The 25,104-nt window shown below is 43.1% G+C and overlaps 2 protein-coding genes across 2 annotated transcripts; one reads left to right on the top strand and one right to left on the bottom strand.

The window, feature by feature from the left end:
* Positions 1–878: 878 nt before the first annotated feature.
* Positions 879–12,466, top strand: NELFCD (negative elongation factor complex member C/D). Its single transcript, XM_024195915.3, has 14 exons — positions 879–1,119; positions 1,293–1,402; positions 2,663–2,772; positions 3,237–3,344; positions 4,510–4,662; positions 6,504–6,634; positions 7,136–7,301; positions 7,944–8,078; positions 8,942–9,081; positions 10,151–10,265; positions 10,662–10,757; positions 10,981–11,121; positions 11,581–11,710; positions 12,135–12,466. Exons 1-14 carry the CDS (start codon positions 1,088–1,090, stop codon positions 12,167–12,169), a joined length of 1,602 nt encoding a protein of 533 aa, XP_024051683.2. The 5' UTR covers positions 879–1,087; the 3' UTR covers positions 12,170–12,466.
* A 289-nt stretch (positions 12,467–12,755) lies between these two features.
* CTSZ (cathepsin Z) lies at positions 12,756–24,058 on the bottom strand. Its single transcript, XM_024195916.3, has 6 exons — positions 23,482–24,058; positions 22,079–22,242; positions 19,070–19,249; positions 18,177–18,327; positions 17,717–17,879; positions 12,756–17,110 (listed from the first exon to the last, which is right to left on the bottom strand). The coding sequence occupies exons 1-6, from the start codon at positions 23,625–23,627 to the stop codon at positions 16,997–16,999; spliced, it is 918 nt and encodes a 305-aa protein (XP_024051684.1). The 5' UTR covers positions 23,628–24,058; the 3' UTR covers positions 12,756–16,996.
* Between the last annotated feature and the right edge of the window lie 1,046 nt (positions 24,059–25,104).

The raw sequence follows: 25,104 nt of genomic DNA, 5'->3' as shown, positions 1-25,104 counted from the left end.
GGGGGGGGGGATAGAGGAGGGGTGCAGTGTGGGGGCCGGAGGAAGGGGTGTTGAGCAGAACCGGAGATTGGAAGGGGTGCGGGGTGGAGCCTGGCTGAGGGGTTGTGGCTGCAGGTCCCTTCTGGAGGGGGCGCAGAGGCGGGAGTATTAGCTAGGGGGCTCCATCTCTCACCCCCCCCACACACACACACTTGTATGAAGTCCCAGAGGCTGACTCTCCCCTTGTCCTGTCCCCACTGCTCCATCACCAAAGCAGCTTCTGTTGCACATAGCAACACAGGCTCTCTCCTGTTGCTATGCTGAGGGTGTGTTATGCCCTCGGTGCTCCCCAAATGTGTCTGATTGCCTGCTTACTACTTGCTCACCCATTGGCATGGTCAAAGCAGGCACAGGGGTTCCCCTCTGTGATTTTCAGGAGTTAAAAAAATATATTTTTGCCAATATTTAAAATAATCATGGTTTCCCCAGTGATATCAAAACCTGTCCCCTCCTGAGCCCCTGTCCTTTTTGGGATGAGCTCCAGGTAATCATGGTTGATCTTTAGACCCTGCCAGTCCCCCTTCACCTGGCAAATACTGTAAATGTGGGGTATATTTTAAAAAATCCTATTCTTGATGGCTGCTTCTGGTGCCTGGATTTTTTTCACAGTTGATGCTAAAAAGTATAAAGGAAAGAGACATGTCTTGCTCCAAGAGATTTACAATTTAATGCCCTGAGTCTACAGTTGCAGTATTATTCTTATTTGAGGTTTGATTGTGCTCGCTTTCCTAAAAATACATGTTTCCCCCCAAAAATACATTTTCCCCCTAAATGTGGTAGGTGTTGAAGTAAACTCTGTTAAGAGGTTGTGCTTTCCTCTGTAGAAGGCATTTGGTGTTGGAAATCATGGTGTGTATGTGCACCTTTATGGGCAACAAGCAAGATATTTAAAATGTAACTAGCACAGTAGAAAAAAACAAATGTAAAAGAGAAATAACCACTCTGACTCTGTGTTTGTAAACAGCAGGATGATGAGTATGGAGAAGGAGAAGATGATGCTGAAGTCCAGCAAGAATGTTTGCATAAATTTTCCACTCGAGATTATATAATGGAGCCCTCTATATTTAACACTCTAAAAAGGTGAGTATAAAAGATTTTGATATGTAATGATAATATGTTGCATGTAACTGAGAGTTTGAAAATGATACCTGAGCACATTGTTCTGCCTTTACATAGGGGTGGAGTACTTTTTGTTTCTTCAGTTAATTTTGAAATAACTGCCCCCCCCCCCCTTTTTTTTTTCTCTTTGTCAGGTATTTCCAGGCAGGTGGCTCTCCAGAAAATGTTATCCAACTGCTGTCAGAGAATTATACTGCAGTGGCACAAACTGTAAATCTACTGGCAGAGTGGCTCATTCAAACAGGTACGCTACAGTGGTCTAACGGTGTCCTGTGGCTGTAGTTTTTCTTTATACATCAGAAACTTCTGAACTGTTGGCAGATATAACATTGATCATACCCAAAAGGTGGATGATGTCCAAGTTGCCATTCTATACCTAAATATATGACTAAATTCATTTTTTTGCCTTGAATCCCGATATACCTGATGAGAATATTTTTTTTAGTTCCACTTTTGTGTAATGATGTGGCAGCTGTCTAATAGAACACAATTGTACCCAAGGGATGAGTGAGGTAGTGTGGTGATGAACACTAAAATACTAAAATTGTAGTATGAAAGGAGCTATTGTATTTTAGACTTTCTGCTTTCTGTCTATTATTTTAATCCCATGTAAAGAGACTAGTGCTTAGGTAGTGTTGTGATAGATACTCTAGAAATACCTAACATCTTATTATAGCATAACATAATTAATATTGATTTAACTACATTTTAGTTGCAGCCTGCTTTTTGTGGATCAGTTAAATATACATTTTTGTAAATGTAGTTCTCAAAAGTACTGATTGAGATTGAAATTCTTTACTGTCAAACCTTCTGGGATTTCTGCAGCTCTGCCTCTTAAGGGGCAAGTTCACAGTGTAAATTTTGCTGGATCTTTGCCATGGTGTAATGAAGAGGTGAAATCTACATCTTGGTAGATTCAAATGTAACTGGTATGAAAAGAATACATGCACACTGTTGGAAATGTCTTAAATCACTGCAATCACAGTACAGATACTGGTTACTTCATTACACATTATTCAAAAGGATACAGTACTTGGAAGGCTGGTGGGCATGTATTTGAATCTGTCATATGGGAAGCAGCTGTCTTTTAGTTTGTAGCCATGTAGGTTCACTGTCTATTCTCCATATGTTTTCTTGTGAGCACAGACAAGATATTGAAAGGTACTTATCAGCCTATTTAGCTGTCTTGTAAATGTCAGTGTCCAGCTTGCTCACATGAGTGGACAAGTTGAGAAAAGGATTAGTGTAACCTGCACATGTGTGCGCCTGTGTAATACAGCTGGTAGGTCTGTGTTTAGGAAAGAGAAATCCTAAATCCTTCATATCGGATCTAATATTGCTTGATATTCCTATTTTGGATTTTGAATACTGTCTCCCTTTTTGCCTCTTAATTAATTTGTTAGACAACTTCTGTTCTATTATTCTAATAGTCATGAGAAACTTCAAGGAGTTGCTACTACTCTGACAGTTTAGATTCCACCCAGTGACATTTCCTTCCTTGCAGGTGTTGAGCCGGTGCAGGTTCAGGAAACTGTAGAAAATCACTTGAAAAGTTTACTCATCAAACACTTTGACCCTCGGAAAGCAGATTCCATCTTTACAGAGGAAGGCGAGGTAATGCATAGAATACACATGGCCAAGTACAGACCAGCTGCTCAGTGGCCAAACTCAGGGTTGCAATTGTTGGACATAATGTCTCTGAGCTCAGCTTTATGAGATTGTATCTCTTTAGACCAAGGTAAATTTGGCCCTTGGATTCAAATACTGGGGAAGGAAGCTGTAGCTTCCTCTTTAATACTTTACTAAAACTAGCTCTCTGTTAAAATTACTCTGCATATCTGAGAAGCCCTGTAGGTTCACTTAGACAGTGGAAACTGCTCAATGCTGAATACATTTTATTTTGTTACAAGGTTCCAGTTAGCTAGTTCTCTTTCAAGACTCTTGAAATAATGCATGTAAACATTTTACTCTGGATAAGCTTAAGAAGTGGAATCTGTTGGATTCTATAAATGTTTAGATTCAGGATTTTTATTGCACTGTTACAGCAGTGTTTCTTTCTGTCGTTGTAATTTTTGCAGACTCCAGCCTGGCTTGAGCAAATGATAGCACATCCTACATGGAGAGATCTTTTTTACAAACTGGCTGAAGCCCATCCAGACTGCCTGATGCTTAATTTTACTGTCAAGGTAATCAATACTGGAGTCTAATAAACAGCTTATTACTGAAACGATGATTTCTAATTCTTCTTCCATTACATGCCAACTGTAACCTTCCCCAATCTCTGGGCATTCATATTAAGACTATTTATTGTATTGTTAACTCTGTGCATTTTAAGAGTCTATTTTCTATGGGAAGAATGTTGCAGAATGTTGAAAATATTTTTCTTTTAATTTGACATAACTAAATCAAGGATCAAAGACAGTAATATACATGTGTGAATTTGAATAGTAATTTGTTACATTTCATTTGTAGGCAATCAAAACCATCCTCATTATGACTGCCATGTGGTGGGACTTCTTTAAAGTGAACTTGGTGTTTATGAAATGTATTGAAATCTATAGCATTTGGTTAGGTGAAGAGCAGGTATTTGTACAGATATCCTCAGTACAAGCTTCACCACAGTGTACCTCACCCTATTTTTAGAAGGATCACTAAGTGTCAGGTGACCCATTCTTGATTGCCTCCTTTAAACCACTTGCAAGGATGCCAACAGTTGTGGTGTATTTTTGTGATGTAAAGGGAGACTGACCATCAACCCATTTCGTGTAGACTATAGAACAGCTGACCAATGGTCAACCTTTTTTTTGTAGTGTGTCAAGAAGTAGATAGTCTCCTGGCTCTCCTATGTGCACACAGGCAAGCCAGGAGATGAACTGCTTTGTGAACTTGTTTTGTGTAAGGTTTTACAGGTAATTTAGTGGTCCCAGATAGTGGTGAGAACACTTAATTAAGAAGCTTAATTCAGTTCATGGTGATTCTTTTATTATATATGAACTGCTTTAACTTTGCTTTAACAATTGATGACATTAGCAAAACCCTTCACTGAGAAGGAATGGAAAGGCATTTTTTTATATTATGTGCTGGCTGTTTTATCTCTCCCCCCGTCCCCCTTTTCCTTTTCCTTTCAGAAAGTACAGGGAATGTTAAATGACTTGGGTTTATCCACCTGTCCTGTTATCGTCATATTTTTCAGTCAGTGTCTAGATGCTGATGATTATTTATTTGTATTACCTGGATTCCATGGAGAGTATGCAGAGACTCATTTAACATTCTGTGCAGTGTAGTTTCATCCAATCTTCCTAAAATGTGCTGAGATACAAAAATCATTTTGAGTGTTGTTTGTTGTTATAGCTTATATCTGATGCCGGTTATCAAGGGGAAATAACCAGTGTATCAACAGCATGTCAGCAATTAGAAGTCTTTTCTCGAGTGCTACGTACTTCTCTGGCTACAATTTTAGATGGAGGGGAAGAAAACCTTGAGAAGAACCTCCCAGAGTTTGCGGTAAGTGTCTTTTTACCTTTTGTCAAAAGGAATCTCTCTGCTTCCCTGGTGATGGTGTAGAAACTTCATCTCACAACATTTTGAAGATACACTGGTTATGCAGTCTTGTTTATGGGCCCACCGAAAAAAATGTAGACCAAGAGTTATGCATCAAAAATAGCTTTTATACTGTTCAAAGTCTTGACCACCAGGGGTTGTATGGGCCGCTGAGATGACACTTTTTGAGGTTTATTAATCTGAATAATTTGAAGGTGCAGAAGTCTAGCAGGAATTTTAGAGCTCATTATGCTTTCAGCAGTATCACCAGTGTCCTGATTGACATGCTATCAGTTCACAGGGGGGAACCAGACCTGGCATAATTGTAGTGCTCTAGAAAATCTAGACCCAGAAGGATGTCGGTTATGATGCAGGTCCTCAAGGCAGCAACTCTTAGAAGTTCCTCAGCATCCAACAGTGTGCTTGGATTGAAGTGTTTGGGAAACTCCATTTGGGATTTGTGCATATCATTTTCTATTAATAAAATGATAGACTTTATATGAATTTGTGTTGTCTAGGAGAGGACTGGGGAGTACAAGACGCACGTTTCTGGGGGAAAGTCTGGGACTGGGAATTTGCTGATGTTGCTCTGTTACTAAATTAAACCTCATTCATTAGGGTTAACACCTTTGGGAACATTGTAGTAAAAATGCAGTTGTGTTTGTGTTGTGGCATTGTATGTACCTTCCCTAGTAAGGGGTGGGGGGGCTAATATACTTCCTCCATTATCAACCCTTTGAAGTCACCCTCGTGCAGAGAAATAAATATACTAGTTCATATTGGATTCTTCAGGGACCATCGGACAAAGGAAATACTTCTGGATAAAAGCCTGGGGTTTAATCTGCATCAGGGCCTTCTTCCTGTTCCAGCAAATGGACAGGACCCCTGGTTCATGGAGGGTCCCAGTGCTTAGGGGAGGATTGGAAGGACTTAGTCTTATGAGGCCCCAGTAGGCCGTGTGCTTGTTTTGAGCTGAAGCTCTGATGAACTTGTAACCACAAGGATGCCCCTAGGATGGGGTATTAAAAGACTGCACCTGCCAAAGCCCAGGTGAGAGTTGGGATGAAATTCTGGTAATCTTATTAGTGTGTGTGTCTTTTATTGTTTTTAATAGGTATTCTCTTAAGAATAGAGTAGGCTTGCTTAGAAAGAACTGTGCGGTAACTTATCTCAAGCAATTATACTGTTATCCGTCCTGAAGAGAAAGCAAGCAGGTGTCCTAGGGCAACCTTTCTGTGCTAGGAATTACACAATAAAGTCAAGGGAACTGTGCAGCCTGGGAATACCCCAATCAGAAGGAATAGAGAGACATGTGTCCATCCAAGAGACGCAACAGATGCGGAGCAGGATGTCTGAGGGTGGGTACCCTTGGTGTACCACTGAGGGGAAATACAGATGCAGTTGCCCTGAACTGTGACATGTGCATGTTCTTTTCTGTTAAATATTGTAGTGAGGTTTGTATAGCTTAATGCTAATCCATTCTCTAAATTTAGTGAGAGAAATACTGGACAACCATGAGAACTGGCAGTTGGGTGAAGGAGAGAGAATTCTAAGAAGCCTTTTATGCTGGGTAGTAAAGTGAAGCAGGAACTCTAGATCTAGCTTGTCCTGGAATAGCATCACATACAAGGATGTCATTCTGCACTGGATTTTCTATGGTATCACCTTTCCATTTACATTACATCTTACTCAGTTATTTAGCACCATAACTAACCCTTGCTGCTGCTATTAAGGCAATATATTTGTTGAAGGGTGACCCAGATTTTTCAGATTGGCGAATAACATCTCCCTGAATGTGTTTACAGAAAATGGTTTGCCATGGAGAACACACATATCTCTTTGCTCAGTCTATGATGTCCATATTAGCCCAAGAAGAGCAAGGTGGGTCTGCTGTGCACAGGATTGCTCAGGAGGTTCAGCGATTTGCTCACGAGAAGTAAGTCCTTGATAATTTGTCTTTCTCCCACGAGCAGAATTTCACTGGTAAAAGTATGGTAAGTCACAAAATGTCAGCTTTGCCCATTCTTGATTGAAATAGAGAATTCCTAAATTTCTTCATCCTGCTCATAGTAGGTTAAAGTTGCACAGTAAGAGCTGCTCAGGTGTGGTCAATAAACAAATAGCTACAGAGCAACAAACAAGCCCTTTTTCCTGTGTTGGGATACCTGAAGTAGCCATTATGAAAGAATTAAGTAATGTCGATGTTCTGACTGTGTAAAAACTTGTTAAAATATCCTATGCAAATCTTTTATTTCCTACTGTAGCCACATTGGTATTATCTCACTGAGGAAAAGGTTCAGTCTTTAAGGCTGTCTTCTGCACACTAGGTGACAAACACTGATTATTCTATCGGTATGTTTCTGAGGCTAAAATTAACATGTTTCAGTTTCTTTATAAGAAAAATATAATGCCCATGTGTGTCTTGCTCTTTACCAAGAGGCCACGATGCTAGTCAGATCACGCTAGCCCTGGGTACTGCAGCCTCCTACCCTCGAGCATGTCAAGCGCTTGGTGCCATGTTATCCAAAGGAGCTCTGAATCCAGCAGACATCACAGTCCTGTTCAAAATGTTTACAAGCATGGACCCACCTCCAGTAGAACTGGTTTGTAGTTACCTCTTTATACTGTTAAGTTTTTCTTTTTATTTCTGTGACATAAGCCTCTCAAGGCCTTACTCAGGGCTTCAGGCCCCATCGCGCAAGGTGCTGTACAAACACCAAAATAAGAGAGAGTTATAAGTTCTGCCACTTGCTAGCACTCAGTTACTCATTATGGAGACTCCTCTCATTAAGGGATACAGAAATGTGAACATGCTATTTGTAGCATCTAATTATGAATGCTTTTACAACACTTCCCCAAAGTTAAATATGGAAAAGATCTATTAGGTCAGAGTTTAAAAAGTGACTTATAATTTTGTGTCCCCAGTCTGTTATGGGCACAGTTAATTACAGGTGCAGTTATACTGTTTAGATTTCTAACTACCTGATTATGTATGGAGTTCAAGTAATAAACAGGAAAATTTAGATATCTAAATAATATTGTCAGTGCTACTCATTGTAACCTCCACTTTGTGCCAGCACTTTGATTTGAGCCCCTTTAAAAATATGACCCATTAAACCATCTGGTCTATCACTCAGCAGATAATGCATTATTGTACCCTATTCTGTGTGTGTACACAAGATCCAGATATTTATTTGGTGCTTTTTAATCTGTTGCACTAATGAAACCCTGTGTTTCCTTCACAGATTCGAGTACCTGCCTTTCTGGACCTTTTCATGCAGTCACTATTTAAGCCAGGTGCTAAGATCAATCAAGACCATAAACACAAATATATCCATATATTAGCATATGCAGCCAGTGTAGTGGAGACATGGAAAAAGGTAATATCAGATCCTTTGACTGTGTAGAAGTTAAAGTTAATGCATTAATGTAAATATACTTAAGGAAAATCCAGGCTTGTTGTTTAAGTTCCATCATTGCTTAGGCCAGGGGTAGGCAACCTATGGCACGCGTGCCGAAGGCGGCACGTGAGCTGATTTTCAGTGGCACTCACACTGCCCGGGTTCTGGCCACCGGTCAGGGGGCTCTGCATTTTAATTTAATTTTAAATGAAGCTTCTTAAACATTTTTAAAAACCTTATTTACTTTACATACAACAATAGTTTAGTTATATATTATAGACTTATAGAAAGAGACCTTCTAAAATGTTAAAATGTATGACTGGCATGCGAAACCTTAAATTAGAGTGAATAAATGAAGACTCGGCACACCACTTCTGAAAGGTTGCCGACCCCTGGCTTAGGCTAAAATTGTGTGCACCTGATTTTTCGGAGGAGTTAAATACCCCCAGCTCCAACTGAAAAAAATGGGAACTCCAGGTCTTCTGTAGATTAGGCCAGTAGAATAAAAGTTTGGAATTAGAAGTTTGGGGCTTTTTGCCATTATTTCGTAGAGTAGCAATTGCAGGTCTGTGCTGTGCTAGAAAATCTGAACTCTCCTTTTAGAAGCAAATGAATTAATTTAAAATTATGAAAATAATCGTTTTAATAATACAAGAGAAACATTCTTAGTACTTTACACTCATCTGTACTTCGGTTACTTCACAAATTATTTACAGATTTCAGCATTGAGAAAGGTAAAGCTATGTGAGACGTGTCATATAATAAGTCTTTCCCTAAATAGCCAACAATTTCCTGTAAATTCTCAAGTCTTGCATTCAGAGCTTAATTCTGAAATATTTTAGAACAAGAGAGTGAGCATAAACAAAGACGAGCTCAAATCGACTTCGAAAGCTGTTGAAACTGTTCACAATCTGTGCTGCAACGAAAACAAAGGAGCTTCAGAGCTGGTTGCAGAGCTGAGCACCCTCTATCAGTGCATCAGGTAGGTTGAAAGTCTATTCCAGAGCTGAAACTCCTTTCTGTTAACAAGAAAGTACAATTTACATTGTAATAAAGGAAGCAAATAGTGCAAGCTGCAACTAGCTGTTTTGTAATTCATAATGCTACACATGTCCCTGGCTGCAGAAGGTCGCTATTTAGATGTTGGCTTCTGTCTGTTTTTTCTTGCTTCTCTTTCCTTTCTGTATTATGTAATGTAGCTGCACTGCAACCCTTGGGAGAACACATAGTATTTTTATGAAACTCCTTCATTCTTCAAAATTGCTGTTCATGGGAAGGTGTATTTCTCAGTAATAAGTCCTGACGTAATTGCTGTGTTCTGGATAGTTAACTAGGCCCAAAAAGACCTTTTCTGGGAATGTTGAACTGGGAAGCTATTTCCATTTCTATTCACAGCTCACTCTTCCGGAGCAGTTGCTTCCTTGTGGGCAGTGTTAGGAGTATCATCATTCTGAGCATATATGTGAAAAATCTGTCTCATTGCCACATTTGCAAGGTGTAAGCAACATTGAGGCTTCAAATATACCTCATCAAGATCAGTCTGTAATCAAGTCGGCTTGGTCTACCTCCCATCCTATCACTCTGTTCCCCAAACTGAAATGTTCTGTACTGTAGAAGACTGTGCATTTGTACAGCTGGAAGGAGATGAGTCACACCGGAGTCACTTTTACCTAAAACACACACACACGTGTCTGAGACAGCTGATGTTGAATAGTCTGACTGGAACATTCTTGGGCCTGCTCAGCCTTACACTACATTACGTGCAGAAAGATCTTCTTGCCCACTGTGCATGGGACATACCATTCTCTGCTAAGGGAGCATCCTTGTGAAGGGAAAAGGAATTTCTCTAGGCTGAGCGTCTCCTTTTATTTTATCAGTGGAGCCTGTTGTGAACATGCTGGTAGCAGGAAGAGTATTTCTTTTTCTCTCCGAGTATTAATTCTAATCTAAGTTAAATATGAAACTTTCAGCTGATTGTAGGCAAGACTAAGACCAAACTTTAGGATGGAGTATCTAAAATCAGTTTGTCTAATGGAGCTTATTCTATTTAGGTTTCCTGTGGTGGCAATGGGTGTATTAAAGTGGGTGGACTGGACAGTGTCAGAACCACGATATTTTCAGCTTCAGACTGATCACACTCCAGTGCATCTGGCATTACTAGACGAGGTAAGAGCTTAAGGGATATGTTACTGAGTGGTGATGGTAATGGCAACGTTTAGGTTTGTAAGTGGAATGATTCTAAGGGCCTGATCCAAAGTCAATTGAAGTCTCACACTGGATTACATCAGTCAGTTACTGTAACCCAGTAAACTTACTGAGATGAATCCATTTCAGTACCCCAAGTTAACTGCTTGGTACTATGAGATGGGATTTCCTGAAGCAAATCCCACTGAGTTGGCAACTCTAGCCCGCAAAGGGATGAATAGCAGTTGTACACATCCAGTCCTGAAGAATTCTGTACTGAGCATTGGATCAATAACTGAAAATAAGGGTAAGCCTGCTTGAATAACTGTCTTTTAAAGTAGAAGTACTGGTGACCTTAACACTACCTCATGTTTGCAGATCAGCACATGCCATCAGCTGCTTCACCCCCAAGTTCTGCAACTTCTTGTCAAGCTTTTTGAAACGGAACACTCCCAGCTTGATGTCATGGAACAGGTGATACTTAAAGGATTTGTTCTTTATGTTGCTCCTTATCTGTTAGTTAGACTCATGATGACTGATCTTGCTGCACCAACATTCCCAGTGGAACTTGCTTCAAGAATATTATGTCGTCATAAAAAGTTACTTGACAGACTGAAATTATAAGTATGAACAGTAACACCTTTTTTTAGGTGATTCTGATTCATATGCATGGCTTTTTTTCCTCTTGTCTTTTCAGCTGGAATTGAAGAAAACCCTTTTGGACAGAATGGTTCACTTACTCAGTCGGGGATATGTCCTACCTGTCGTCGGTTATATCCGCAAGTGTCTGGAGAAACTAGACACAGACATCTCACTCATTAGATACTTTGTTACTGAGGTCAGCTGCTCACTTTTGTTCATGTAGCTCTTTTTGTTGGTTTTGCTTTGAAAAGGGACAACTAACACATAACCAGATGAGATTTAATATAGGTTTTATATCTGTTTGGATGAGACTGTTGGTAGAAATTACTAACTGATGATTTTACAAATACCCGTACTTCAAGACACATCAGATTCTGAGAGAGATACTTAACACTAGACACTCACTAGGACATGGCATACTGTTTTCAGAGGGCAGGAGTTCCCGTAGTGATCTAAACAGGTTTGTCTGCAACATCAGCAAGCTAGAGGCAGCACATGGCCGAAGCATGGCTGGAGACTAGAGGTGGTGTGAAAAAAATGTGAATTAGTAATATACCACCAGTTTGATTTAAGGGAGGAGGATAACACAAGTCAATTGTCTCTGCCAATCACCAAACTGGAAAAGTAACCCACAGTTCTCTGTCTGACATCTCAGGTACTGGATGTGATTGCTCCTCCATATACCTCAGACTTTGTGCAGCTTTTCCTTCCAATCTTAGAGAATGAAAGCATTGCAGGCACTATTAAAACAGAAGGTGAACATGACCCTGTCACAGAATTCATAGGTAAGATGTTTGTTCCCTCCTCACTCCTTTATGTACGCCCTTACATTCTGAAGATAATATTTGTGGGAGGGGGATTACAGTTAATAGAATATATTATACAGGCACTATTGTGTTCATTCCAGTTTCCCTTTCCTCTTAAAGACCCATGTGGAGAGATTTTCCTTTAATCAGGGATGGCTAGATGGGACTTCCTTTGAAAGTCCTTCACCGGTGCTTCTAGAGAGGCTGCTGTATAGCAGAGCAAGTCCCTTCCTATTGCCTCCATAGTGCACTCACGCCTGAGAACAAAAAGGGTCAATCTGTTCCCTAGACTTTAACTTACTGAGTTGTCACAAACCAATTATATAATGCAGACATTGCACATGAAAGCAGTTATAACTAAAACAACGTGCTGAACAAATTTTTTAAATCTTTTTTCTTTAAGCTCATTGCAAATCTAACTTCATTATGGTGAACTAAGGAAGCGATAAAACAAGAATGCAGAGTACCATGAATACTGAGGTTATGGACAATCACTTCTTTGCTATGCCCACCACCAGTAGGGTTCGCTAGTTGGATAATACAATGGCAGCCAACAAGGAAGAAGTGTAGAGATGCTTGCTGATTCATATTGCACAGTAACTTTGAACTTTATTCTGGAGGTCTTCTATTGCATCTTTGGGAAGAGCAGCATGAGAAATACAGTCATATTTCAAGGAATGGTTTTTGTTACTTTCACAGCTTGTAGGAATTTCTTCTACTGATTTTGTGTGTGTGTGTTGTACACACACACACTCTCCCTCGCCACTTTTCTAGTGACTGTAACCCTAAATGCTGCAGGCTTTGATCTTGTGATTTGATGAGCACACAGTTAGTCCTGTGCTGCGGAGAACCCAGGATGATTTTTCTCATTGTGTTTGACAGGTGAGTGTTCTTAATATCCTACAGAATTACCTTCTGAAAAACGACGTGTGTTGTGGAACTCAAACTGAGTTGTAATAATCAAGGCTAGTTCTGTACTGATAGACAAATCCTGTGTGCAAGCAGCCTTGTTCAGAATTCTCTCTCTTTTTTTTTTTTTAATAGATGTGTTAAACGTTACTGGTAAGTTTCATTACCATGTCACAGTTGGTACTGTAGCTAAATTATCTGAATATATCTAAACATTCTTGGTGTAGCTTTTTTTATTACGTTAGCATTTACTAATTTAGTATGGAGACGAGCAGTGGAAATAAACCACTGAGATTCTAATTTATATTTTCATAAACAGTACTTTGACAGAGACCTCTTTTATGCTTTATATGGTTAGCCTGATTTTTTTTAAAACATAACTGTGTGGGGTGTTTTTTTGTTTTGTTATTTTGCACACAAACACATGCAGGAAAAAAAATGGGGGCACAGAGAAGCCAAACTTGCCATGCTATTTTAAGGAATGTTGATATCTATATGCCCTAATTTCATCCAGATAAATTGCACTTGTAACTAACGATGGGCACAAAATTGTTGTTTAGAGTTACATTCATAAAAAGAAACCAAGCCCTCAAAATAGCCAAATAAATGTGTTAATGAGTCTCTGGTAATGAGATACTGCAGGCATGGGTGCACTAATACACAAGATAACTTGCCATTGTTTGTGGACTCTTCTGCAGAACTGCAAGAACCTTCTTTTCTCCCAATACAAGTGGGACTCTCTATCAGACTTTAATCTGTAGTAGTTGAGTAAAGGGGACAGTGCTTCCTAAAGGGGATCAGAGTAGTGCTGCTGCAGCAACTCTAGTTTATTACTACCATAACACTGGCCCATTGCTCAAAGGAGGTGAATCTTTTGCATAAATAGTGCTTCCTAGTTCTTGGTGCTAGAACATTCCAAAGTGCTTTGACAACATTTAAAATATAAGGCTTCAGGCACCTCTGGGAGTATTGTAGGTAGAAGGGACACCCAACTTTAACTCTTTGCTGTCTTCCATAAGCTCCCCGTTTTCTGTCTCGACAAACAGCTTCTGTTTGGTTTTACTCTAAAAGCCTTTTGTACCCACCCTACTACCATCTCTCATTTGCTGCTGAGACATTGACTCCTGCCTTGAATTGGCCTCCATTGTCCTCTTAACTTTCCAAGCAAGCACTTTCATGCTTTGTCCTTTGCTGCCCCTTGTGGTTGGGAGGAGCTTGCTGTAAACATCAGGATAATGACCTCATTATCCTCTTTAAAACTCTCCTTTGCTGTGATGCCTACAAAAAATGGCTAGGCCACTGGTATGCCGAGACTAGTGCTTACCATGCTGACCAATACTGTTTCCTTGTTCTCCCCTGTCTATATCCATCTCTTGTCTTGTCCTCTACTTAAATTGTAAGCTTTTGTTCTTTTCATACAGTGCCTAGCACAATGCACTCCATGACATGACTGCCATATAAATAGCTTTCAAGGTGGCTAACATTTTCCATTATAAATTATTTTCAATAGCTTATAACTTTACCAAATTATAACCATTCAGGTTGCAGTTTTCCATGCTGAATGTTTTGCCCATGTTTGAAAAAAATTCTGACCATTGTTTCACTGAGAAGCTCTACTACCTCCATGTGTTGAAGCAGAAATTATCCTGCTCTCAGGCAAATGGTCTTTGCTGTTCCTGAGAAAATCCACACATTTGGCCTCTTAAAATTCAGTTTGTACAAGGTCAGCTGAGGTTTGTTAGAGGCTGGCAGCAGCGTTCAGTTGGTACTGAGCATGCTCCTTCCCTGCCTGTAGCAGCTAAGCAGGACTTGCCTTGGAATTGCTGCTCCTGGCACCTGGACTGAAAGGAGGGAGAATGTTTGTTTGCATTTCTCTGTTTTCCCCCTATTGATGCCTGGGCAGTGAGGAGGAAGCAGCCTAACTCACCTGCAATGGGGCGGAGGATAAAAGGATTTATAATTTATTTTAAAATGCTCCTTTCCAGAAACTGGAATGGAACCCAGGATTCTTCAATCTCATCATTACTCTGCTGTCAGCAAATAGCAGTGAAATCCAAGATCAGCTAGTGTACCTCATCCCCTAGCAGTGGTTGGTTCACAGAGGCGGATAGCCAACTCCTCCCCATTGCTGTTAAAAAGAACCTTAAGGCTGAGTTTTCAAGGGTTAGGAAAAGTCAAAATTAGAGTTGCCCCTACAACCATATTGTGGCCTTCAAGTGAAAGGTCTGTGGTGTGGACCTCAAGGGACAACCCTGTTGATGACCCATCAGGGTCACTGTGGCTTCATATTGTGGAACTTATATTTTTAGTAAACCTTAAATGTTTAAGTTAATTTTAAGAATAGCAAGGGTGCAAAGTTGAGTTTTCAAGAGTCAGGCAGTGTAGAACTGAGGTTGCCCATGCTTTGCATATATGAATTATGCTAATGTGACCATGTAACTAAAGACTATTAATTTTGCAACCTTCATGTTTTAGTATCCTTTTTTGACAGCTAAAGGAAAGTCATTTGGCCAAGTTCACAAAGAACATCTGTCAGAACTAGGAATAGAATGTAGCTCTTGTGGCCCATCCTATACTGTATCCATGAGACCAATGCTGCATGTTCTAATATGGATCATAGGCCCCTAGACTGTCCTCTGTATTTTGCTAGGCAACTAGTTTAGGAGACAGTTTTCTCCCTCTGAGATTGAAGGTAAAGATTTGACCTGGTATTACTTTATCAAAGCAGCAGCAGCAATGGTGTTAGAAATCAGTGGGACAGCGATGAAGCTAATAATTGGTAAAATAAAGCCCATGTCACAATGAAACAACTGTAGCTGAGTAATGTGCCTCTCAGTTGTAGGTCACAGGTGAACAATTACGTTTTTATTTAAAACAAAAAAGCAGCCGGCTCCTGAAATTAGAGATATTTTAAGACATTTGGAAGATCAGTTTCTTCTTAACTTGCCAAAATGGAAAACAGAAGGCTGTAGCTCCCTGCTGTCCTGTAGTGTACCTGAAATGCAGACCCTAATCTCTGTTCTAGGTAAATGTGACCTGCAGTACATACAGCCACGTTTAGTATGTTGTGGTTGATTAGCATCTCAGTCCAAGAGCAGGACCCTTGGCGACATGGGGCACTCAGTTTCTGTGCAAATTGTAGGTGTCCTTAGTTCACTCATACACATGCGATCATTGAAGGTGGCTCTATTCCCCCACCCATCCTTCGCTGGCACCTCATGGTGGTATTTAACTAAAGTACAGATTCTGTTTAAACCTTGTCTGTGCCCTGCCAAGAGATGCTGCCATAGGTACCACTAACTTAATGCTGAGAAACAAATTCCATTCAACTCTTACAATCCACTTGCGCACCCTCTAATCACTTCACATAAAAAACAATGTCAGTTTAACAACTGTGATTCAGTTAATGTTTGATATGGTTTGGGTTGTAATTTACACCATTACAGAACTAGGCACATGAGGTTGAGTAAGCAGGAAAGAGGAAGATAACATACCATCTTTCCTTGTATGCTAAAAGCACATGTTAAAAGCTATGTCTCATTAGAACCCTGTTCCCTTTCTCCCCCCTCTTAAAAAAACCTGTCCTTGTACAGAAAAATAGCATAGCCATTCAAATACCAAAGCCTAGAATTAGAGTAAAGAAAGAATCAGGAAATAACAATCATTGCTTATATTAAACATTTTCCAGTAGTTTTAAAGAGATTTGGTTACTGTTGCATCACTTTCAGTCAGATAAAAATGACAATCTGCAATGCAACACATGCCTTAGTGAAACAACAGGATGTGACTAGGACAGAGTTATAAAATAGAGAACAAAAAACATAGTACGGTTTCTGCATTTATGTAGCTCGGTAATATTTACTTTGCTATTGTACTTTGTGTATATAATTTGCAAGTCTAAACCCAAATTTTTAAAAGAAATCAGTACCTCTTGCTTAAAGTAAACTTAAAGTTTGTACTAGAAGGAAAACCTCCTTTGTTACAAGTGTAAAACAAATCTTATATATTCCTTCAGATTAAATATTGACAAGAAAGAATGATTTTTCCAATGAGAGGATTTGTACCTATAGCTTCTGATAAGTTGCTTGGTAAGTACCAAGCACATAAAGCAGAGGATAAGCAAATTTGTCTTAACAGCTGCTTTTAAATACGCAGTGTAAGTTAAAAATCTAGAGGCAGTTTTTCCACTTCTAAAACAACATGGTGATCTGAGCTAATTCCTCTTAACTGCCTGGTCATTCTTTACTACAGAATAGTTAAACTGCCTTTTAATAAAAAAATAAAAAAAAAACCTTGATTGGAGGGGGAAAAATAAAATTTCAAAGCCAGAAAGAACCCCATAAACCCTAGAAACAATCAAGGTAATACAGGATCCCCGTAGGCACAATCCTCTTCAATAGCGAGATTGTACTCAGCTCCTTTTCCACCTTTATATGCGCTTGTCACAATCCTCAGCCAGCCCAGTTCACCCTATAGTAAATTAATTTTCATTAGTATTGGCAAAAGGTTTATAAATTAGTAACATCAAAGTAACTTGTCTCATAAGCAGTGCACTTTGGGCAGAGCAAGGGTGACTAGAGGTGAAGGCAGATCTCTGCAAAGGGTTTGAGTGAGATTCACAAAACAAGCTTATTTGAAATAGCAGTTCTCTAGTGAACTCATTTGTTTCCAGCCAGGAATTCATTTCCATATCCTACTATCCATAGCCAAATAGCTATTAGAACCATATATCACAAAGCTATTTACCACTGGCTTCAATGGGAGTTGCATACACATACGAGGGCAGCATTAGGATTTATGGAGTTAACACCGCACAAAGGCTGGCCTGCTATTGCCTTACGTGTTCTTTGAATTGGGGTAGCATTACATTCAGTTTATAGACTTTTTTCCTAGTTGTCAGCTGTATTAAAAATCATAGATTGAGACAACTCCTATGGCTAAGGCGGAAACTTAGATTTTTTTTTTTTTTTTTTTTTTAATAAACAAGCTAGTTGTACAACTTGTAATACAGAAATTGCTGGAGTTTTTAAAAATGTGCATTTCATTTTGAGCACATCCCTTCTCTCTCTTCCTTACCCATGGTTCGCCCCAGGAGTTACGGACAATCCAGTATTCAGTTCCATTTTCCACTCCCCAGCCAGCCACAGATACAATGTGATTCACCATAGGAGAGGGGTTGTATTCAGCATAAAGTCCTCCAGTGTACGCATCCAGCTTTGCAGTAGCCATTATGCCACAACTGTAACAAGCAAAAAGAGCTTCCTCATTCAAAAATAATTTTATTGCAGACTAAAGGAGAACAGTGTCCGTCACCCACCTTTCACTTCAAATGAAAAGTTCTTAACTTAAGTGGGTCTAGATCATAAGATATTGTGCAAAAGTTTAGCACATATCAGTCTTCAGAGGCTAAGGCCTGGTCTGGTGAAGAAGTGCTGAATGAGCTACATAAGGAGGCTCTGCAAGCTTCATGGGATAAACTGGAAACAACTAAAAGAAAATTAACAGGATAACTCTTCCCCTGTAATACTGTCTTTACCTGATTGGACCATTGGCATAGATTTCTGCCATCATTTTTTCCCTCCCACTGACAGAGCCATAGTCAGCAGTTTTCCAGAGGGTGTAGTTCTTTATCACGTGGCATTCCCCAAAGGTAACACATGTTCCACACTGGTTAAACTTCTTGCATGCTATAAAGAAGCAGTGACATTCGATTAACATTGCAAGCTAGTGTTTTTCTTCTTACAGTTAATTATTCAATGAAATATAATTAATGGTAAATTTTAATTCCTTTTGAGGGGCCATAATTATAAGATTAAATATAGCAGAGAAAACTGCTTGTTCCTTCAGGTTAAATAAAGCTGCAAGTTCAGATTGCTAATTAAGGCAGTCTCCACAGTCAATAATATTTCAAGGTTATGTGCTCTTTATCTGTTTCAGCCTTCAAACATGCTTTTCAATCCTAGGTTATAAAAACTACTTCCTGATAAGTGTCTCCGTATACAAATAATTAAATTGCTTCTGTGGAGCTAGAGAAACAACTCAAGGGATTTGTTTGCAAGTAAGTATAGTAGACTGAAGTTCTGCTCTGGTAACTTAAGATGACACTTCTAAATATTACTGCATGAAAGCACCGATGCACATCAGTGCCTAGTGAGTTCAAATTAGCAGCCTGGATGGTGGGTGCTTGTTCAGACATGATGGCAACACACTATGCTGTCTGATTCTGGTGCAAAAAACAACAACACAGACAGCTACTCTAAGGGAACCTGCTGCTCCTAGTTAGATAGCAGGTGCTTCACTAGCAGCCCGCAGTAAGTAGAAGCAGAAAAAGAACTGCGTGTGTTAGCTAAATTATATTTAATTTCCTTTAAAGCGAATGCCAAACGAGAGTGAGTAGTAGCTAGGAAGGTTTGCAATCTGTTGCCATACTTTGGTCTTTGGCTTGGTAGTTGTTACAGGTCTCATCTGGAATGCCATGGTCGTGAGCATACATCCAAACACCTGTGTGGTCTCCACCTTCGCAGGACCCTGCGTTGGCACAGTCAATAACATTCTGAACAGAGAGGTAGGCAGAAGGCCAAGCACCTTTTCTCTTAATGTTGATGCGGTCTGTGGTAATAACAGAAGAATAAACAATTGGTGCTTGTTAGTTTTACTGTTGTCTGTAACTCATTACGGGCCAAATGTTTCAACTATGTCTCCTTAGCTGCATCTGTTAAATATCTGCAGACAGCTGTAGGTGCAAAAGCCTACAGTGGTATATGCTAACAGAATGGCTAGGTGCCCACAGCGTGACCCAATCAGAGTGGGCGTAATGATGGCGTCTATGTTTTGCAGGTGCAGCTACTGTTTTCCATTCAAATTTGGCTTCAGGGGCAGATATATATGGATGTACATGTATCATTTCAGTCCTTAATTAGATAAATCCTAACATCCTCTGCCAGTTATGAAAGCACTCAGGTGTAACTAATGATAATACCTGGCTCTTCTATACCATGTTTCATCTACAGATCTCAAAGCTCTTTACAAAGCTTGGAAGTATAACTATCCCTATTTTACCGATGAAGGAAAAACTGAGAAGTCAGGTGACTTGCCCCAGGTCACCCGTAACGTTGGCTGTAGATCCCAGGTCTACTGGATGTTCTGCTAGGCTCTGAAATCTCAAATCTGCATAGATTTAGGCAGCAGTGAGACCAAGGGCCAAATTTTCTGACAGTTTATGCCCAATTGTACTTGCTTGGTTTACTCTTACTTGCTTGCCCACCTCCTTGCTTTCTCTGCTCTCCCACTTGTTTGTCTACTTAGACGGAGTTCTTTGGGGGCAGGGACTTTATACTAAGCATTTGTACAATGCTTACTACGATGGGGCCATGATCCTTAGGTAAAACTGCTACCCCAATCATAATGATCATTCTTCTCAGATGCGTGAGAAGAGCTCTTTATGAAAAGTAGACACTCCTACTGCTTCACCTGAGGCCTCAGAAAGCTTCCACTCTACTTCCCTAGTCTGCCAGTGACAGCAAGAAAGCACAGATTTGACACCCCTTCTATTACTAAAGTTAAGGAATTTTGATAAATTTGATTTTTTTTCCATGTCCTGGGCACCTTTAATTTTTCTCAAAACTGTAAACAAAGCCAGTCAGAAAGTTCAGTTGTATATCAGGACGCTGGACTTCAGTGTAAACACATGATCACCAAGCCCTGCTGGTATCTGCATTTTTGGATTAGTTAAAAACCTGGTTCTTCATAACGCCATCTTTGTCCTGGACTAGTTTCCCCAGCAGCTCCTACTGCCTCCAACCTAGTCTCTGTTCTGCATCTTTCTCTATGTACTACTCTCCACCCCAGACACTGGTTATGTATTATATCTATCCAAATTAACAGAAACTCTGCAGGCATCTGCATGTGTTTTGTAGAGCACCACGTACACCGGCAATGAAACCTGTACTTTTGTTTCCCTGAGTGACTGGTAGTGAAACCTCATCCCTGTAAGACTTCCCCTGCTTCAATATGTCTGCTCAACCTGTCTACAGTAACTCCTCACTTAACGTTGGTTATGTTCCTGAAAAATGCGACTTTAAGTGAAATGATGTTAAGCAAATCCAGTTTCCCCATAAGAATTAATGTAAATGGGGGGGGGGTTAGGTTCCAGGAAATTTTTTTTTGCCATACAGTACTATAGTTGGCAGGTACCCCCGCCTTACCCCACACAGCACAGCCCACTGGCACTGCAGACAATGAGGCAGGCAAGGAGGCTGAAGGTGCTGTAGGCTAGGAGAAGCATGTTGTGCAGCAGCCGCGGCAACTTCCCAGGGGTGGAGAGCTCAACCCTCGGCCTGCCCACACCACCACTTCCCCCAAACCTCCACCCTTAACCCGCTTCTTCCCCCCGCCCCCCCATTTTTTTCCCCATACAGTACAGTATTCGGGAGGGAGGGGGAACCTGCACACTGAGTCCTTGCTCCTCCCTCCTGAACGCTGCAAGCCAGCTGATTGCCAATGGCAGGAGGCGGGGGGAGGAAGGGAAAGGCGCTGATCCACGGGATCTGCCGGCAGGCGCTGTGTGTGGGGTGGCATAGGGGAGCTGATGGGGGGCTGCCAGCTGTGGACAAAGCAGGCAGCCAAATGACGTTATAGTGAAGCATCACACAACTTTAAATGGAGCATGTTCCGTAACTGAGCAGGGACGTAAGATAGCAACAACGTTAAGCGAGAGGACGTTAAGTGCGGAGTTACTGTAACATGCTCCCAGCCCCATGTGCATCTGTCCCACTGCTGCTGTTGCCCTAAAGAGGCAAAAGAGAAACTGCTCCACCGAAAGCTAAACTCCAGCTGAGCTGCTGCCCCCACCCAAAAAGGGGAAGTCACAGTTGTATCTCGGTTTTCACTGTATTGATAGAATAATTTATCTACCTACTTCTCCTGGCTTTCTGGGGCCTAACTGACTGAATGCAAGAGGGAGAAGAGAACTATATAGTGAAGGGAGTGTGACATTCCCACCCCACAAGCAATGTCCCTTCTGCTAAATGTGTTTTAATCAATCCAATTTTTCCTTTTTAATCTGTGTATAATTCTAAATGAGGGAGGCCACTTCTACCACAATGGAACATTCCACCAAGAAAAAAAAATTCCCCTCTTCAGCTGCCAGTTGGGGAATTCCCACAGTATATGCTACCACCAAAACTACCTTCACTTTAAAATCTTCCTTACCCTCTCCCCCGTCTGTCTTATTTAGGGCAGGTACCTTGGCCCAGAGCCTCAAAGCTATTTAGGAGTTAGGCCCTTTGTCTTGTGCAGTGACAACCCCGAATAGTGCTGATAATCCTGCAAATCGAGGATGCCCCCCCATCAGGGGTTCAGAATGTTGGGGGATCCTGAAAATGGACTGACTGGCAAGAAAACAATACCCAGTAACAACAGATACCCAGTAACAAGTACCTGCTAAGGCACTGGTGCTGCCATGAGCCCAACAAGACCCACAGTACTGAGGAATGTGCTGGTTCCGAGTGGTACTGGCAAAATTGGTCCCGTTTACATTTCGCCAATCCCAGCTCGGGGGAAGTTTAGTGATGTCCAGGTACTCGTGAGGTCGAGGGTAGGTTCTATATGGAAACAGAGTAGTAAGAATTAAGCTTGTTTCCCAGAGATGATTTTTATATTTTCAGAGAGAGAGGGGAGGGGGGGGGGGAAAATCTTCCAGTCTCACAATGATGTGTGAGAATTTCCATCCTAGCTTGAGATCACATGATAGTTCTAGCCACCATGACCTTTAATGCCCTTCTATCTATGGTCTTGTGACTAGTGTTAACTCACAGAAACAGCTACCAGGTAGGCAGCTGAGATTAACATAAGAAATGAGAGGCCTGCCCAATGCAGCCCTTCGCAGGAGTTCACATGAAACAATCCAGGCTTCATGCTGTTTTCGATCTACTCTCAAAACTAAGAGGATGGATTTATTATCTCCCTTCTGCATTGCTCAGGAGTCCTGTATCAAGGAATAACTTGGCAGCAGTGCAAATCCCCATCTCCCCCCAATAGTCACCCTGTGCCCACATCCTCAAAGGTATTTAGGCACCAAATTCCCTCTGAGGAGCTGGGTCCTGGCCATTTGCCCCTAGAGAAGCAGAGACTCCTTGGCCCTGCTGCTGAAACTGGGGCCAATTGCAAACACCCCGTTTCCCCGCCTCCCTAGGGGATGGCGATGAGCCTGGATGTTATCGAAACTAATTGGTGTGGTGAAGTTCTCCGCTGTTACCAGGGGTCGCTTCGGGTCGGCCAGGCGCAGGGCAAAGCCGGAGGGTCCAGGCCGGGTACAGCAGAGGCGTAGCGCGCGCCCTCCCTACCCTCCGACCGGAGGGGGCCCCGCAAGGAAGGGGGCCCCTAAAAGTGGCAAAATAAATACCGCATTCCAGTTTCTGCATTGGAAGGGGCCCCGCCCGGACATATGTTCGGAGGGGGCCACCTTCTTTGTTGCTGCGGCCCTGGGGTACAGGAAGGAGGGGCTGGGGGAAGCCGCAGCGGGGTCGGGTAGGGGCTGGGGCGGTCTCGGCATCACGTGGGCAGTGACATTCCGGGATTTCACACCCCCCCAGCTGATTCCTCCGGGCTGCTGCTGGGCTCTGCCTGCCTGGCTCGGGAAGCGGCGCAGCCTGAGCCAGGCAGCGCCCCTGGGCCGTTCCCGGCACGCGAGAGGCTGACCGGCTTCTCCCTGGTCCCGGCTCCGAGGAGCCGCCTCTCGCCCAGCCAGTGGCCCGGGCGTAGCAGCAGCAGCGTTGCATGTGGCGCCCTTCCTCCCACCCAGCCCAGCCCAGCCCAGCCCAGCGGCGGGGCCGAGCGCTCACCTGAGCCCGGGCGGCTTGCGCGGGGCCGGTTTGTAGCAGTGCTGCCCTTCCCTGAAGTGGAGGCCGGCGTCGGAGGCCGGGCAGAGGCAGCCCCCGAGCAGCAGCAGCAGGAGGAGCGGGGGGAGATGCCGGGGCAGCCTGGCCATGCTCAGCGCGGCGCTCCTGGAGCTGCAGCTGCTTCCTGCGCGGCCGGGCCGGTCCCCCCCGTCCTCGGCGCGAGCATTTAAGGGGAGGTTGCGGCGCCTGAGTCAGCCAGGGGCTGGGCTCTGCCAATCCCCAGCTGCGCCCTGGGCTGGGAGGGACAAGAACCCGCGGCGCAGGACGCGCCGGGCCCGGGGTCCGCCCGCGGGGAGTGGGCTGCGAGCGCGTGTCGCAAGAGGGGCCGGGGCAGTGGCGCCCCTGGGATTAGCGCCAGGGACGGCGCTGGCCTCGCCGCTACTCCCAGCCTCGGCCATCCCCGCCCCCGAGAGCCCCAGCGGCACCGCCCGGCGCTCGCCGCAATCTCGGGGGTGTTCGGTTGCTCAACCAGGCGCCTGCCCCCTACGGGAGTTACGGGCATTTGCAAGCCTAGAAGAATGGGCTCCTGAGAGCAGCCGGTTCCCCGCTCTCCTCCCCGCCTTGAGTGATTATACTGCGATCGTTTCTCTTAATGAACTCGCAGGAACATCTGGTATCAGTTTGGTAGCTGCCAAGAACGTGCTATGGTCAGCTGTTTGTCCAGGGTACAGACAGACTTCACGGGCAAGGTCACTTCCCCTAGGCTGCCTACAGAAACACGGAGGCTCCTGCCTGTGTAAACCCTTTAACTATGTTCTTTAAGAGGCATTTCCATTAAGGCCCTGATCCTGCCAGAAGTGTGCATGTGCCCAACTTTATGCCCGGAGAGTAATGCCGCTGAAGTCTTCGCAGGATCGTGGTCCAAACAAGGAGGTTTTTTTTTCAAACTTTTTTTCGGGCGACTGAGTTGAAGAAAATTGTTGATGCCCACGACCCAAGGGAGCTGGGGATGAGGGGTTTGGAGTGTGGGAGGGGGCTCATGGCTCCGGGGTGGGGCCAGGGATGAGGGGTTTGGGGTGCAGGAAGGGGCTCCGGGTTGGTGGGGGCTCAGGGCTGGGGCGGGGGATTGGGGCGCAGGCTACCTCGGGTGGCTCCTGGTCAGCAGCGCAGTGGGGGTGCTAAGGCAGGCTTCCTTCCCAGAAGTGGCCAGCAGCAAGTCCGGCTCCTAGTCGGAGGCGCAAGCAGCTCCACGAGGCTCTCACCCGCAGGCACCACCCCCAGGAGCGCCGCCAGCTTTTCTGCCACCCTAGGCGGCGAAAGGTCCTGCCCCGAAATGCCTCCCGCCGCCGAAATACCGCCGCGGTCGCTGCCCCCCAAATTGTAGCACCCTAGGCGACCGCCTAGGTCGCCTAATGGGTTGCGTGGGTTCTGACCACCCCCCAGGTCCCATTGGCCAGTTCCCAGCCAATGGGAGTGTGGAGCTGGTGCTCGGGGCGGGGGCAGCACGTGGAGCCCCATGACCCCCCCGTCTAGGAGCCGGACTTGCTGCTGGCCATTTCCAGGGCACAGCGCGGTGTCAGAACAGGTAGAAACTAGCCTGCCTTAGCCGGGCAGCACCGCCGATGG

The sequence above is a fragment of the Terrapene carolina genome, unplaced genomic scaffold (assembly GCF_002925995.2).
Source record: "Terrapene carolina triunguis isolate 2854851 unplaced genomic scaffold, T_m_triunguis-2.0 Scaffold130, whole genome shotgun sequence".
In the NCBI taxonomy this organism is placed as follows: domain Eukaryota; kingdom Metazoa; phylum Chordata; order Testudines; family Emydidae; genus Terrapene; species Terrapene triunguis.
The sequence above is the reverse complement of the archived record's forward strand: the minus strand, read 5'-3'. Positions and strand labels throughout refer to the sequence as shown.

What these genes read in the sequence shown, in the direction of transcription:
- NELFCD (XM_024195915.3), top strand. Translation starts at nt 1,088, where the DNA reads ATGGAGCCCTCTATATTTAACACTCTAAAAAG. An exon ending in ATATTTAACACTCTAAAAAG is followed by an intron (nt 1,120 to 1,292) that starts GTGAGTATAAAA and finishes TCTCTTTGTCAG; the next exon opens with GTATTTCCAGGCAGGTGGCT. An exon ending in TGCTTAATTTTACTGTCAAG is followed by an intron (nt 3,345 to 4,509) that starts GTAATCAATACT and finishes TTGTTGTTATAG; the next exon opens with CTTATATCTGATGCCGGTTA.
- CTSZ (XM_024195916.3), bottom strand. Translation starts at nt 23,627, where the DNA reads ATGGCCAGGCTGCCCCGGCATCTCCCCCCGCTCCTCCTGCTGCTGCTG. An exon ending in CAGCACCAGTGCCTTAGCAG is followed by an intron (nt 19,250 to 22,078) that starts GTACTTGTTACT and finishes TTATTACCACAG; the next exon opens with ACCGCATCAACATTAAGAGA. An exon ending in TATGCCAATGGTCCAATCAG is followed by an intron (nt 17,880 to 18,176) that starts GTAAAGACAGTA and finishes TGCTTGTTACAG; the next exon opens with TTGTGGCATAATGGCTACTG.